General features: G+C 36.4%; 1 protein-coding gene across 1 annotated transcript; it reads left to right on the top strand.

The window, feature by feature from the left end:
• The first annotated feature begins 5,739 nt into the window (after positions 1 to 5,739).
• Positions 5,740 to 16,097, top strand: LOC149844620 (uncharacterized). The gene is made up of 2 exons (XM_089997270.1): positions 5,740 to 5,760; positions 15,711 to 16,097. The coding sequence occupies exon 2, from the start codon at positions 15,728 to 15,730 to the stop codon at positions 15,962 to 15,964; it is 237 nt and encodes a 78-aa protein (XP_089853396.1). The 5' UTR covers positions 5,740 to 5,760; positions 15,711 to 15,727; the 3' UTR covers positions 15,965 to 16,097.
• The last annotated feature ends 906 nt before the right edge of the window (positions 16,098 to 17,003 follow it).

The raw sequence follows: 17,003 nt of genomic DNA, 5'->3' as shown, positions 1-17,003 counted from the left end.
GAGAGTACCACTTTTTGGGAACTCACTTAGAGAGTGCTGGACAAGGAGGGACAACCTACTCTATGGGGGCCTATAAAAAGACTTTAAAAAGAGAGAAACTAAGAAAAAAAAAAGGTAAAAGGGGAAAGAAGAGGAGGATATTTGATCTTTTGCAGCCATCCAACCATTGATCCACCATTATTTTCCTTTGGTTCATGCAAATGTATGGGTTTTTCTCTTGTCTCGGATGAGAAAAAGAGCCTAAATAAGCTTTAGGCAATATTTTTATGGGGAACCATGGATTCTATCTTGATCTTTCATGGTTTATGAGAATCAATGTAGGAAGGTTAGATTATGTGAGATTTATATTTCTACGATTTCTCTATATGTTTTTATGATTTTCTCAATATATATATATATATATACACACACACGCACACATGTAGAAACATATATATAGATGTATATATTGAAAGTGCTATAGGATCGAGGCAACGAGCACTAGAGGGGAGTGAATAGTGTTTTTAAATAACGTCTTTGGAATTTTGAAGGATTTTGAGATTCGCAAAGTAATCACACAAAGAACACAAGAATTTATCCTGGTTCGGTCTTTCAGACCTACATCCAGTCCCCAAGCAAAATCCGCTTGAGATTTTCACTATCAATCTTTTGTAACAACAAGAATATACAGACCAAATTCAGTCTCACTTTCAGTAACAAACCTACTGAAAGTAAACAACTCCTTTAAACCAAAGAGTCATTTCTTTTTACAAAAAAATATAAGTAAGCAACTTACAATCAACCTACAAGCCCTTCTTATGAATTCAAATGGAATGCAATTGACTTTTGAAGTTGTTGAAATACTCAACTCACGAATTCACTGTCTCTCAAAGGAATTTGAGTGAAAATATCTAGTGAGTGAGAAAATGAATACTTGAATGAATAGGAGTAAAAAACAAAAAATAATTCAATGTAATTCGATTGGATTTGATATTTTTGAGTGTAAAATGTACTTATATTTATAGCTGAAAGATTTCATACGTTGAGGGTATGAAAGGGTGTCAAAACAGTCACTTTTGAACGGTTAATTCGTTTGAAAAATGAAAAGACACGCATTTTAAATGGCGCTTCTGCGATCCATTTTAATGGTAAAAAGTTCATCTATAAGGTCAAAAAATCATTGGCAAAACAAAATGCTCAGTTCAAAATGCAGTTTGACATATTCTCACAACTCTTTAGGTCATTCACGACTAATCATTTTCAAAATGAAATGCCCCATTTTATGCATATTACCAATAGCATGTTCAATTTGGAGAAGTATATGATAGCAAAAAAGGAAGCTAAAAAAGTTGTTCGAAACGCGAGGGCTAAGGTATATAAGGAGGTTTATGACAAGTTGGATACCAAAGAAGGCGAGAAGGATATTTATAGGCTTGCAAAGATGAGAGATAGGAAATCGAAGGATTTGGGTATGGTTAGATGTATCAAAGATGAAACACAAAGGGTTTTAGTCAAAGATGAGGAGATTAAGGAGAGATGGAAAGATTATTTTGATAAGCTATTTAATGATAGTCATGCTCAAGATCTTGGAGACTTCTCCATTCCTTTTCATGAGATAAATCGTGACTTCATGCGCAAGATTCAAAAGAAAGAAATTGCAGAGGCTTTGAAGAAAATGAAATCAAGAAGGGCAGTTGGCCCAGATGGTATACCTATCGAGGCTTGGAAATGCTTGGGAGAGAAAGGTTTAGAATGGTTGACAAATCCTTTTAACTTGATTTGGCGAACAAATAAGATGCCTAATGAGTGGAGGAAGAGTACTTTGGTGCCTTTATATAAGAATAAGGGTGATATACAAGATTGCATAAACTATCGTGGTATAAAACTCATGAGTCATACTATGAAACTTTGGGAGAGGGTGATTGAGTCTAGGTTGAGGAAGGTTGTCATGATATCGGAGAATCAATTTGGTTTTATGCCTGGAAGATCAACTATGGAAGCTATACATCTTCTTAGTCCAATAATCGATTCCTAGCAAATAGACCACGGTAAATACATCTGGCTGGGTTAAATTTGCGAAAAGCCATATGGAAATTTGAGTTCATACTGGTTTACATATTTTGTTCGTTTACATGTTTCAGTTTCCCTATATATATATATATATATATATATATAAAGAGCGACCGTTTAACCAAAGGAAAGTACAATCTGTGCAAACTACTTTCCAACATAAATTTTATTGTATTTTTTGGCAAATATGACCATACGAAACTTCTCTACATGGTTCAAAATTGTTGGAAAATTTTGGCAATAAGAGATGAGCTCTTGTAGCAAAAATTTTTAACTTATCATTAAGATCACATCCATGTGGTCAGATTAGCCAAAAAATTCCTTTAAATCTAATTTTTAAAAATGGTTTGGACGGTTTTACTTTCCTTTGGTTGGACGGCCCCCTTCCCTCCATAATATATATATATATATATATATATATATGTTGTGGAATACGTCATTGTTACTTATGAGTCAAGTGCCCAACAAATCAACCACCCTGCAATGTACCAAAGATTCAAGATTAAAAAAATGGTGTTTTGGCGTCCAATAAATACACATTAAAGTATACTTCTTTGCAAACAAGCTGTGCTCATCTGTGGGGCTAAATTTGGTAGATAATTCTTGTACTAGGGTGGTCCACTATATGAACCTCTATGATGTCATGGCATTCATCATTCTTGTCTACATTTTCTGAAATTTTCATTTGTCGGTTGCCCTTATCTGCTTCCACAAGAAATTATGGTCTGACATTGTTTTCAAAAGTCCCTTCTAAATGATTTGACATTACTCCATTTCTAAATGGTTTAAGTGTTTTTATTGTCAAAATGTAGACTTAAACAAGCTCGATAGCCAGCTAATTCTCTTGCTGATAACTTGATGCCAGATAAGCTAGAATCAAGCTCAAGTTATACCCTTAAAACCAATGTTGTCAGTATCAGTATCTCCCCTGAATCGTTTGGCCAATGATTCAGCTGTAGATACTCAAGTGAATCAGCCAAAAAATAAAATAAAAAATATTACGTATCAATCATAACATGACACGTGTTAAAATATTAAAAAAACAAATTTTAGTATTTTTTATATTTATTAAAAAATAACCGATTCAAGGGTGAAGCATATCGGTTTTCTGCCCATATATGAGCCAATACGCACCGATACTGATAACATTGCTTAAAACAATATATAGCATTTTACCCAGTATTAGTATCATGATGATGCATATAAAGTTATGCTTGTGAATTGTATAATTTGAGTGATCATTTGAGACCCTCGGAGTATCTAATGTGATGTGGGGCCCATATTCAAGTGGAAGTCATTCAAATGCTGCATCTCAAATCCTCACTTTTTGAGGATCAACATGCACGTTTTGAAGGAAATTAAATGGATCTTTCATGGGGAAAAGGCTTGTAAAGTTGAAAGTCTGCCATAACAGCCCGCAAAGGGCCCCAGCTTCTTGGTTAGGGAGACCATGGTCTGTCACCTGGCATTGGAAGACCATGATTCAAAACTCACTGGGGATATCAAGTCGAAACAGGGTGTGATTTCCAGTTTGCAAGGCGAACCTCAAGCATTTTACCAACCGAAAGCTTGTCAATGTGCAGTCACTGACAAGGGGTTTACCTTAGACTAGCCAAGAAAAAAAAAAGTCTGTAAGCAACTGTTTTCTAGCTGTTGATAGACATGATCTTGCATTCTAGATTTTTTTTTCATATCCAAGTTTGGTTGGCGTAGTGGGGTGGGGCCTTGGCTGCTAGACTGGCAGTCAAAATTCGATTCCCATGGGAGTCACCCCTCTGTGCAAGCCAATGCGTAGCATAGGCCCTGGGGGCAGGGGCCTAGCCTCCAAGTTTTACTCAGCTGGCACTACGACCTTAGGTATGGCAGGCTCAGCCAGTGCGGCCAGGTCTTTCGTACCAGGTGTGGTTTATATATATGAAGCTCGAGAAATATTCTTTCCAGTGGGACTGAACCAGAGCCCCCACTTAAGTTAGTGCTTTCACATTCAATCCGAGTGGCCTCAATATTATATTAGTATAATAATAATGTTATTTTCACATACATGCTGGCGGGCTTGCATGCTTTTCTAGGTCAAAAGCTTAATTAACTACATGTGATTTGCATCTGGATAAGTCATAAGTGCGCTAGTGAGCCTTCACATCCCCCACTGCCTTAAATACACACTCTGTCACACTTCTTATTGCCGCAATTAGCTGGTCCCATTGCTTTAATTATCATGAGATTAGTGCACATTATCCCAACTTCACTTATTTTTCATAAACTTTATTTCAAACTTCAAAGAGATGATTGATCCTACAATCTATGCCACAGGGACACGCCATTCTAGCTGCATGTCTCTGGTCACACGCTTGAACATTTGACACCGACACCGACAAGTGCAGCATTATTTTAATATTTTAAAATAAATTTTTATTATACTTTAATAAAAGAGGCTTTGTAATGTTAAAATATTCAAAAAACAGCTTTTTATTGATTAAAAAATGTTAAAAAAATCCATGTCCTCGTGTACCATTTTTGAAAAAAAAAATTTGAACTTTCAAATTGAATCCAAATCCTGCATCCTTGAGTCCACGAATCATTGTGACATAGCCTACAATCACTCAGCTGACCTGACGGTTGTTTAATCAAATAAAATTACTAGAATTGTTTCATTATTTATTTCTTTTGTAAAAATGAGATGAATTACTTTATTAACAAAAAACTAAAAACTCATTTCATATCTAAGGTGGGTTTTCAAAATTCATTTGATGTAATAAGCAAAAACTTGGTATATTATGCAAAGCTACAAGGTCGCTCTTGAAACCTACAGGTTGACACCAAAGTCAAACTACAAACTATAATATGTAGGAAAATATGAAAATAATTGCAGATTAAATTATCTAAAAACTGAAAAAATAGCAAGGACTAATAATATCTAAAAATTATCTCATATAGCAATTATGTCTAGTCACCTACACCTCTCATCTATTTATAAATAAGGGATCCTAATTCAATAAGTTTAGACTTCCTAATTCTGATACACTTGCAAATATGAACCATGCATAGATCCAGCATCCAAATACAAACATACAAAAAAAAAAATCTAAGCACAAACAATTTCATGGAAATAATCCTATTCAGTGTTGTCAACATCAGTTTCAGACCTGAATCAATTTTCAAATTAGAGAATCTGCCGATTTGGATTCGAACCGAGTTGAGCTGATTAAGCTATTTTTACTTTTTTAATATAAAAATATTTTAAATTATTAAATTATTTTTTAAATATTAAAAATCTCACTGAAGGCTGAATCAGCCGTTACCGAATCAAGACGATACGAATCGATACTGACAACACTGATCCTATGAACGACCCACATTTCGCGCATCTCGATTCCCAATCTGCATCAACATATCTGGTAAAGGTTACCCAACCTAAGCTAAGCCCAAGTGGAAAACTAACTATGCCAGGTCCAGTAGGATCGGATTCTTGTGCCTAAACCTGACCCACCAGTGCATTGTCCTGTGAAAAGATCAAGTGCTAGTATAGGATTCCCCTGCAGGAACTGCAAGTAACACGCCACACACACATTGTGTGTGAACGAGAAAAGCATGAATGAGAAACTTATAAACTAGAAAAGAAAAAGGGAGGGGCGGCCAAGTAGCCAATCACATGGGATACCCCAACTCAAGCTGACCATGCCTCACCAATACAACGAGATAAAACAAAGGAAGGTAGGTACAAAGCCTTGGTGCACGCCTTCCAGCTTTTCCAAAGGATCTTCAGGCTGCCTCTTTAGTGTGGTATTATAAGGGGCGCTGAATTGCATTATCTTAACATAAGAACAACTCTGTCTCTGTCTCTCTCTCTCTCTCTCTAGACAAGGTAAGCAGTTTTGTGGACTCTTTCTTACTAGAATGGAATGGATTTTTCTTGGTTTATCAACTTCTTTGCAATCTTGCTTTCCTTTCATTGTTTCTTTCTTGTGTTGGTGGGGTGTAGGCTTGCATGTATTTATGGGTGTACTTATACTCTTCCTGGTTGTTGCAGAGCAGTCTTGTTCCGTTCTTTGTGATGATATTATTCATAGATACTGATTAGGGAATGGTTGTATGGAATTTTTTTGAAGTTGTATGCTTTTGATTCTTGTTTAGCTCTGTTATAGACTGTTATATTCATTTCTGTGTGCTTGGAAAGCATGAAAGGTTTTGGAGTCTTGGTTTGAAACTGAAGTATGTTGTTGGTGATAGGATTACTGTGTGATTATGTGGATTTTGGAAAACATGAGGGGTTAGATGGAGAAATCTGGGGGGTTTGTTTTTTGTTAATCTTCTTTGTTCGATTCTGTCCCTGATTGGTGGTCTTACATATGTGATAACATCTTGTGTTCATTTGGGCGCCAAGAGGTTGGAAGTTTTTCCTGACATGATGATACAAGTGAAAAAAAACAAGGGTAAGAGTCTTATAGCTTTATGAGATTATTACGTTTCTGTTTCCCTTTGAAGAACTGTAGGTACCCATAAAGAGTTTTTATTCCCCCTTGTTCGTTTTGTATCTTTACTCGGATGATTAGGTGGTGCACGGTTTTTTATTTCTAATCATCATGGTTGGTCCTCTCAAGAGTGCCCAGCTAAATTTACTGCTAATTATCAACTTATGGGTATCCTTTTGTTGTTCATGGTGGTATTTTAATTACTCCTGGTAGCACTCTCGGATGCTTACGATGGTTGAAGTTGTTGTTTTACTCTTTGGTATTCGTAAATCTGTAGGATTTGTATGTTTTAGCAAGTAGAGTACTTGATTGGTTGTTACCTTTGCGATCTTTCGGAAACTACTGAAATAGAACCGTAAATTTTGTTGATTAAAATATTTATTAAAAATTATGATATGAATATCAGGGAAACAATCATAATGCTGAGAGCAACCTTTTCTCATGTTTATCCATCTTGGATGTTCCAGAGCTATGTATACTCCCAATGTGAAAAGCAACGGGAAAGCAATTGTCTGGAGAAAGAAATAAAATTGATTCTATGGCTTTATTCAAAACCATGTGCATCCCACATGGCAGCAATATGGGTCTGTCAAGTCTCGTATGTTGCTTTGGAAAATCCATTATTTGTTTAGAGTTGTCTCGACAAAATTTATCAATAGAAAATCATCTAAGATCATATAATCATACAATCAAGTCTCTAGTCTCAACTCTCAACTACTTTCATATCTACCTCAGATAGAGAAGCTTGTCAAAGCCACCTCCAAAAGGTCTTCAACAGTGGAAATGAATCTCTTCTCTTAGATGTGTACTTCATAGCTTATCTTATCATCTTCTTCTTGAGGTAGGCTGTGTTAAAATGTAAACTTGTAAACATATATATATATATAATATTATTATATATATAAATAATATTTTTTCTTTTTCTGTTTTTTGTATTTTGTCATCTAGTTCAATTTGAACTAGAATGACATGACTAGTCAAGTCTTAGTTAAGACTTGACTAGCAATAGAGTCGTTGGACTCTAGTCTAACGGCTCTATTTAGAGCCGTTGGACTGAGTCCAACGACTCTATTGAGTCCCTCATTCTCTCTCTCTCTCTCTCATACTGTGTATATATAGGGGTACAACCCCTCTTGTAATGTATGTAAAATGCTTCTTAAGCATTGCTTTCTCCTTGTTCAATAAAAGAATTTTTTTATTCCTTTTTGTTTCCTTTTATACCCTTCTTAAGGGTTATGCTTAAATGTCTTGTTAAGACATCATTTCGAATCTCAGTTCGTGTTTGGAAGATCATCATCTCATTTCATGGTATCAAAGCTGCGGAAGTATTAGACCTTGAAGAAAAGCTGCCTTGGTTTTTGTGCCCGTTTGCAAAAGTGTTCGCCACTTGAAGAGAAGTGTTTTATCACTTCGTTGGGAAAGATTCTACATCTTGTTGTATTGTATCTCTTTCTTTTTCTCACTTCTCTTCTTGTTTCTCTTCTATCCCTATTCTTTTTCTCTCCTTGTAATCGATTGATGACAATGATAAAGTTACCATCGTGCCTATGAAATTGAGCGATACAAACTATGTAACATGGGCTTCAATCATGAAGCACCATATATGGGGAAAAAGCCTATGGGGGATTGTGGATTCCGATTTGGAACCTAAGCTATCTCTTACTAAAAAGGAGGGAGATTAAGAGGTTCCTCTATTGGAAGAAGAAAATCAAGGCTCTAGCCTCTTACAAGAAAAAATGAAAAGAGTGGCGAATATCTCATGCGAAGTTAATGTCATGGCTTATCAATAGCGTTGACATTAAAAAATACTCAAGTCTTGCCGAGTTTGATCATGTCGATAAGGCATGAGAATACCTTAAAAATATGTATTCCCTTAAAGATATTGCACACGTGTGCAATCTCCAAGAAAAAGTTTGAATGATGACCCAAGGAGACAAAACAATTCGTGAATATTACAATGGTTTGTCCGAACTTTGGGAAGAACTTTCCCTTTTAGAACCAAAGTGGCATTGTGCCGAAGACATCGAGCTTCGTCAGAAACAACTCGATGCTGAACATTTTTACCAGTTTATAACTGGATTGAGGCCGGAATTTGAAACCACTAAATCGCCCCTCCTTCACCGGGGAAAAATTCCTTCTATTGCTGAAACTATTGAAGAATTAACAATAAAAGAAAATCGTCTCCGAAAAGGTTCTTCTAAAACTGAAGATGATTTTGTTCTAGCTGTGTCTAGACTAGGGAATCATGTTCGATCTTATAGACCTCCTCACTTTAATCGTCAAAATGGTGACTATGACAAGAAGAAAGTTATTTGTCATCATTGTCATGAACCGGGACACTACCGGCCACAATGTCCCAAACTTAAGGAGTTGAGAGAGAAAAGAGTTGCAATTGCTGGATCGGAGCCCAAAGATCAAGATGCACCAGTTTCCATAGCCCAACTAATGAAGATTCTTCAACCTCTCATCAAAAGTGCCTCTTCTTCATCTGAAGCTTCAACCGGCGCAACAACCTCATCTTTTTCCGATCTAGGTAAAATTTCTTGGCTCCTTAATTCTGGTGCATCTTTTCATATGACCTCAAATAATCAAAGTCTATCCGAATGTGTTAAAAACAAAACAAATGTATCAAAGGTCTTTACAACCGATGAGACTTCTCTTGAAATAGAAGGAATAGGAAATTTTGAAAAAAATTATAAAACAAAGAAGTTTTCTATTCCAGAAATTAGATATGTTCCCAAATTGAATTTAAATCTTTTATCTGTATCTCAATTTTCTGACTATGGGTGTAATATTTTCTTTTTTTCTCATGGTTGTTGGGTATAGGATCGCCAGTCAGGCAAGCTGATTGGGGAAGGCCATAGAGAAGGAGAACTCTATTACATGGATTTTTTGGAAATGCCGAAGAATGCTTTTTGCTATAATATTCAGAAAACTGAGTTGGAACTGTGGCATAAGAGACTTGGTCACCCACATATAGCCAAAATCCAACTTTTTTCAAATCTAGGAAAATTTTGTAACTCTGAATCATTTGACTGTAAAGATTGTATTCTTGGCAAAATTAAAAGATTATCATTTCAGAAGAGAACTTTTTTCTCTTCAAGACCACTTGAATTAGTACACTCGGATGTTTGGGGTCCTGCACCAGTAATTTTTAAAGGAGGATTTACTTATCATGTTATTTTTGTCGATGATTTTTCTCTACATACATGGATTTACTTTCTTAAACATAAGTCTTAAGTATTTTCATACTTTCAAATATTTCATAATATGGTTAAAAACAAGCTTCAAAATGATATTACCATTTTTCACACAGATTCAGGGGGAGAGTTTTTATCCACAGATTTTAAAAATTATCTTAAGTCAAATGGCATCACACATCAAAGATCTTGTCCTTATACACCTCAACAAAATGGACTGGCAGAACATAAACATCGCCATATTATGGAAACCACTAGGACTTTATTAATAGAAAATCAATTCCCGAAAGACTTTTGGGCAGAAGCTGCCTTAACTGCTACCTATCTGATTAATAGGATGCTATCCTCTTCTTTACAAAATATCACTCCCATTGAAAAACTTATGAACGTTTCTTCAGACTACTCTAGACTGAGAATATTTGGGTGTAAATGTTTCATTTTTACCGACAAAAATGATAAACTTTTTCCTCGCGCGATTCTCTGTGCCTTTCTAGGATATGCTTAATATCAGAAAGGTTATAGTTGTTTTGACTTAAAAAATAATAGATTATATGTGTCTAGAAATGTTTTCTTTCTCGAAAGGGAAAGCTTCTTTGATTTTGAAAAACCAAAGGAAGACACCGAGTACTCTTTTTTGTTAGATCTGACATCAAAATCTGATGAATATGATCTTGACTATAACTTTGATAATGATGAACAAATTATTGATCTTGATCATAATGTTGACAATGAAGTTCATAGAGATACTAGTATCCAATATTCCAGGCGACAAGGGTCTAATCCTCCGTGTGCAATTGAAAAATATTCTAACATTCCAACTAAACGATCATCTCAAGTCTCGAGGTCTCCAGGAAAGTTTGTGTCATACGAGTCCTTCTCACCTACATATTGCATTAATTCACTCATTTGAAGAACCATCTACATAACTCCAAGCAAAAAATGATGTCAAATGGATAGAAGCCATGAAAGTTGAATTGGATGTACTAGAAAATGCTTCTACATGGACTATTCAAGATCTTCCTCCAGGGAAGAAAACTATAGGATGTCGATGGGTTTATAAAATTAAAACCAAGAGTGATGACACTCTTGAAAGATATAAAGCCCGATTAGTGGCCAAAGGTTATGCCAAAGAATATGACATTGATTATGAAAAAACCTTTGCTCCCATGGCTCGTATGACAACTGTCAGAACCTTAATTGCCTTAGCTTCTATCAAGAAATGATGCATTTTTTAAATGGATGTCAAAAATGCCTTTTTAAATGGAAAGCTAGTTGAAGAAGTATACATGGAACCCCTTCCTGGTCTAAGTATTCCTAAGGGTAAAACCCTTTGCTTAGAAAAAATCCTTTATAGACTTAAACAAGCACTCAAAGCTTGGTATGATAGGTTTAGTCATGTTATGATTGATATTGGTTTTCAATTTTGTTTAACTAACACTGCTTTGTTTGTTAAGAATTCTGATGCCGGAATTATTGTGCTTCTTCTTTATGTGGATGATATGATCATCACTGGAAGCGATAAACTGAGAGTTGAAACGATCAAAACACTTCTTAAATCTCATTTTTAAATGACTGATTTAGGCTTATTGAGATATTTTTTAGGTATTCAAGTTGCTTATTCTCCTAGAGGATATTTATTATCTCAGACTAAATTTGCTTTTGACATTGTTTTCAGGTCTGGTATTACTAATGATAAGAAAGTAGACACTCCAAAAGTTGTTAATGTTAAAATGAAGATTGATGATGGAGAACTTCTTGCCGATCCTACTCCTTACATACAACTTGTCGGGTCACTTTCCTATCTATCCATTATCAGACCAGATATAACACATGTTGTTCACACAGTAAGCCAGTTTCAACATGCTCCTACTTCTGTTTATATGGGAGCAGTCATGCGTATTATCAGATACATCAAATCTTCTCTTTCACGATGACTTTTCTTGTCTTCTTCCTGCTCTCTTGATTTACTTGTATATACTGATGCCGATTGGGGAGGTGATCCCAATAACAGACACTCAACCACTGTTTTTTTTGTCTTTTTAGGTAAATAATTAATCTCGTGGAAGTGCAAAAAACAGCAGAAGGTATCTTTATCCTCCACCGAAGCTGAATACTGAGCCATGACAACCACGACCATGAAAATAGTTTGGCTCCGACGACTGCTTGCTGACATGGGAGCTGAAGCAACAAAAGCTTCACATATGTGCTGTGACAACAAAAGTGTGATTTATATTGCAAGTAACAGAATATTCCACGAACGCACCAAACACATCGAAATGGATTGTCACTACGTCAGAGAGGAATATCTACATGGGACAATTGATTTGCTATATGTTACTTCAGAATATCAGTTAGCAGACTTCTTTACAAAGCCTCTCGCTGCTCCCCGATTTCACTTTCTCTTAGACAAACTTTCGCTTATTGTACCGTAAGTTTGAGGCGGAGTGTTAAAATGTAAACTTGTAAACATATATATATATATAATATTATTATATTATTATATAAATAATATTTTTTCTTTTTCTGTATTTTTTATTTTCTGTTTTTTGTATTTTGTCATCTAGTTCAATTTGAACTCGAATGACATAACTAGTCAAGTCTTAGTTAAGACTTGACTAGCAATAGAGTCGTTGGACTCTAGTCTAACGACTCTATTGAGTCCCTCATTCTCTCCCTCTCTCATACTGTGTATATATAGGGGTACAACCCCTCTTGTAATGTATGTAAAATGCTTCTTAAGCATTGCTTTCTCCTTGTTCAATAAAAGAATATTTTTATTCTTTTTTGTTTCCTTTTATACCCTTCTTAAGGGTTATGCTTAAATGTCTTGTTAAGACATCATTTCGTTTGTGTTTGGAAGATCATCATCTCATTTCAGGCTGCCTCTCTTCTCTGCCCTGGAACAGCCATGTCGGAGATCGCTAGCCCACTGGTGTTCGTAAGGAACACTTTAAAGATGAACCTATATGTTCTCAATTCACCGTTCTTGCAAAAGCTTGCTTGTTGAGGTCAGGGTCATGTTCTATTTCTTTTTTACAGACAAAAGGAGGTATTATGGATGTCTACTCCAGCATATGTTAGCCCCTCAAATAGATTTTTCTAAGGAGACTATATTAACGCATTGCTAGATACAAACATTTCCTTTTCAAGCCCTCAGCTACATTGAAAGCCTTCAAATATCTATTGCATGAGAATAATGTGTCTTTTTTTCATATAAATGATATACTTGTAATGAAATATGCGGAAAAACAAAGAGTGCCTTAAGCACTTACAACATTCACTAATAAACAAACAAAAGGGCCAACACCCAAACCGACAAGAGACAACACAACATAAAAATATAAATGTCTCTTATTGAAAAGAGAGAGAGCTCTCAAGAGTGAAGAATACAAGAGGGGTTCACCCCTATATATACACAAAAAAGAGGAGAGGAGGGGTGGCCTTAGGCCTTAAAAGGAGAGCCACCTAGGGGCTCCCCATGGAGTCGTTGGGAGCCCCCAACGGTCACAAATGTGACCGTTGGGGGCCCCATCGACTCCATGGTGGGGCCCTTATGTGGCTGGAAATAAAACAAAAAATATAAAAAAATAAAGTGCAAAATAAATACAAAAACAAAAACAAAAAAGACAAGTACCCCTATCGGGTACTTGTGAAATGTCTAAAATATCCCTAGTGGGTATGCTTAGACAATATATATATATATATATATAAAAATATATATATATATATATATTACATATGTATTTTAACAATACTTTGGGCAGGAAATTAAAGATCACAGAACCACAGCAGTGTCTCAGTGGTTCATATTAGTTCAGTGAAAGAACAATCACCAAATGGCTGCAAATTTTCCCACTCATCCACATTGAGATCATGGAGGTTTTTCCATAGTCACCAGTATTGTAGGTTGTGGGTCAAGGGTTCCCAGGTGCTATAGACCTCAGTGCACAGGGGTAGGATCATTCAGCCATCAGTTTGCTTGGAACTGTACTGTAGGGTAGGTCATCAGTCATCACAAAGTGAAGAACCAGGTTAAATCTCCTCAAGATTGAGGATTATCCATGAAGACATTAACTGAGTTACTTGGCTTATGTGAAAGTGAATACTGCACACTAATAGTAGGAAGAAATGGATGATGTGCTCTAACAAATAAGAATTTTGCAGAGAACTAGCTGCTCATTTTCCAAAAGTGGCTTGGTAAGCATCCTTTGAAGATGATTTTGCCTGTTATCATTGATCATACCCATCTATCCACAAGGTCCATAAAGTTCAAGAAATTTTGCCCTCGAACGTGAATCTAAGGTCTCCGTTCTTTTTCTGCAATCTTTCTGTATATCGGTATTTACATGCACGTTAGAGGAAAGTGCTAAAGACCATACCAGAACCCTGGCCATTCTTTATGCATCAAGAAGAAAATTGGATCCTTGATAGTTCATGGAAATCAAGGGGATAATCATTAAAAGCATCATTATGTTCTCTACTGATTGGTTAATGTCTGCGTCCTACATGGAATTACATATGCCAACAAAGGCTTTCATTACACAACGGTTCTAGAGGAGATGCGTGGTTGTTGACTGGACTTCACTGACTCCTTCACATACCATCGATGATATTTTACCAGGCATAAAATAGTGCAAGTTAAAATGGATGAATTCTTCCAGCCTTTAACCCAATGTTGCTTTCTGCTATGCTGAACCCATAACCATAATCACTAAAAGAGCAAGCATGAATGTCTGAGTTGATTGAGCTCTACAAATTCTTCTTGACATGTACATTTAATGTTAGACAACATAGGCTGCTCTTTTTTCTAAAGGAAGATGGTACCAGCTTCTATCAATATTAAAATAGGATGCCTACAATCTCACCTATCTGTCCTACATTCCTTATGCTATGTAGACCCTCAAGTTAGACAGCTAATACTGCACCTTCTCAGACAGATATTTCTTTCATTTATTTGTCTGTTCCATATCAAGGCTTCTATATTGTCAGGACTCAGACATGGCTTAAGCTTTGTCATGTGTAGTTGGACAAAAACAAATGCCAGGAATAGTACTGTTAGTAACTGTGATATTAATTAATAGATTCTGATATAAATTACTTTATGGCTTAATTATGCATTTGAATATGAAGATTAGATGGGTGTACATTTGCATTGTCCATTTCTCGAAAAATGAGCAGACGGACATGGTTGCCTGAAAGTTGTTTATAGATGCCCAACTGCTTAGAAACGTTTATTGTATTTTGTTAGTCTGAACATGAAGAGGGGCTCCTTCCTAGCTGAGCCTCTTGCATATAGCAGACTCGCCTGAAACTTTGTGAAAAGAAACTGAAACGTGAGCTACTAAGTGGTTAGCCATCAACTCTTAACATTGTTGCTTTTACCAAACGTAGTCATTCTTGCAGAAATTGTGTCATCATATTGATGATATAACAAATTTGCTCTTCTACCATGAACTTGAGCATTCTGTAGAAATTGCATCTTCATATTGATGACAGAGCACATTTTCTCTTGGACGTTAGGATATCATAGAGCATCTCTTATCAAAACAACCACTAAACATTCTTCTCTATTACGGGCAAGGCATATGTGAATGCACTTAGGGGTGGACGTAAGGTACCCAGCCCGAGATGGTCCAGATTCAGGCTTCTCTTTTCTGCCCAGCCCAGAATAAAGTCAGGCCCGACCCAGTTACTTAAATGGGCCTGAGTTGGGTCCAGCCCAATATAAAATTGCATAAGGTCCGACAAAGCCTGACCTGTTTAGTGGTTGGGCCTGGGCCAAACCCAATTATGACTGGGCCGGCCTTGGTTTGGGTGGGGCCATTCAGACTGTTACTGGGCCCTATTCGAGCTGGCCCAATGTCCGGCCCTGAATGCAGTGATTTTCTTTTTATCTGGTCATTGGATGCATATCTGCATGCATTTGTGGTATTTGCAGTTTATCTTTGCTTTCAAAATTCTGTTGGAGTGGCCAAACATTTTCACATAACAGGACTGGTGATTGGAAGTATGGGCTCGACCAAGGACCAGTGGGACAGCAGCGACACTAGTGTGACAGGCAAAACGAAGGGAAAAGATTACAGTAGCAAGATGTCTGATATGAATGCCAAGGTGAAGGCTGCTGCTTCTGTAGGCATGGAGAAGGCTAAAGCTGCAGCTGTGGTTGGTGCACAGAAGATTAAGAGTGGGACCAGTCTTGGAATCAAGTGGGTGAAGACTCAGTACCAGAAGAGGACATCCAAATGACCTGTCACTGATCCTTCATTTTTGTTTTTTTGTCTATCATGTGATTTCTCTCCTGAAAACGCTTCTGAACGTCTTTTAATATGGGACAAATACAAGTGTCTGGTATCAATAGATTTTGATAGATATAAGCTCAGATGTGGTTTGTCCTCTGCTATTTCTATATCCGTATGCAGTAACCTTGGATATGAATGTGAATCAACCTAAGCCAATGTTTATCCAACCTTTTTCCATCCCACGGTTCTACTGTTTATTTGTCCTGATTTCCCCTTCGAATCTCAGATTTGTGAACATTCGAACTAGTGTGGAGTCACAAACTTTTTTGCATCTACAAATTATACGCTCTATTACTAACAACTTTGAAATAGCATCTTCATGATGATGTCCTTGAGACGTCCGCATGCTCAACCTCATATTTTTTCAGCGAAATTTCTGCCCAATATCTACTCTTAGGAGGGATATCCATTTTTTAGGGCACTATCGGAAGCAAGAAAAATTATCGTAGAAAAAGAAAATTTAGTTTTTATACGATAACTCTTCTAAATGAAATTTCTTCACTTGTTTGTGTAGCATGAGAAAAATAGAATGAAAAATGTGAGAAAAAGGAGAGAAAGAAGTGGTTGATCACACTCGAGGGAGAGACCAACCTGAAAATGGTGGTGGTGGGAGTAAGCTCTTCTTGTGGCAGTTCATGGGATGATGAGATGTGTTGTGGTGAATGGTTGCCCTAATCAAAAAGAATTTTTTCTATTAAAAAAACATACCTTTGATAAAAAAAATTCTTTCAACAGTTTTCTCCTTTGTTTGGGATGGTTGGAAAAGTTGTAATTCTTTCTTTCTTGCATTTTTTCTTACCATTTTTTCTCTTTCAACTGTGTCCTTAGGGGGGCGTTGTTTCAGGCGTGAGAAAGAAAAAGACAAATCTCATGGAATTTGCGTTTGACATGACATAATTTTCATAAATTTGTGTTTGTTGCATGTTAGGAAACTCACATGGTAAGGTGGGCCCCACATTCAAAGAAGTAACATTTTTGCATTTATT

The sequence above is a fragment of the Nuphar pumila genome, chromosome 2 (genome assembly GCF_984573655.1).
Source record: "Nuphar pumila chromosome 2, dmNupPumi1.hap1.1, whole genome shotgun sequence".
Taxonomy (NCBI): Eukaryota; Viridiplantae; Streptophyta; class Magnoliopsida; order Nymphaeales; family Nymphaeaceae; genus Nuphar; species Nuphar pumila.
This window is presented reverse-complemented; position numbering and strand designations above follow the sequence as displayed.

What these genes read in the sequence shown, in the direction of transcription:
- LOC149844620 (XM_089997270.1), top strand. Translation starts at nt 15,728, where the DNA reads ATGGGCTCGACCAAGGACCAGTGGGACAGCAGCGACACTAGTGTGACA.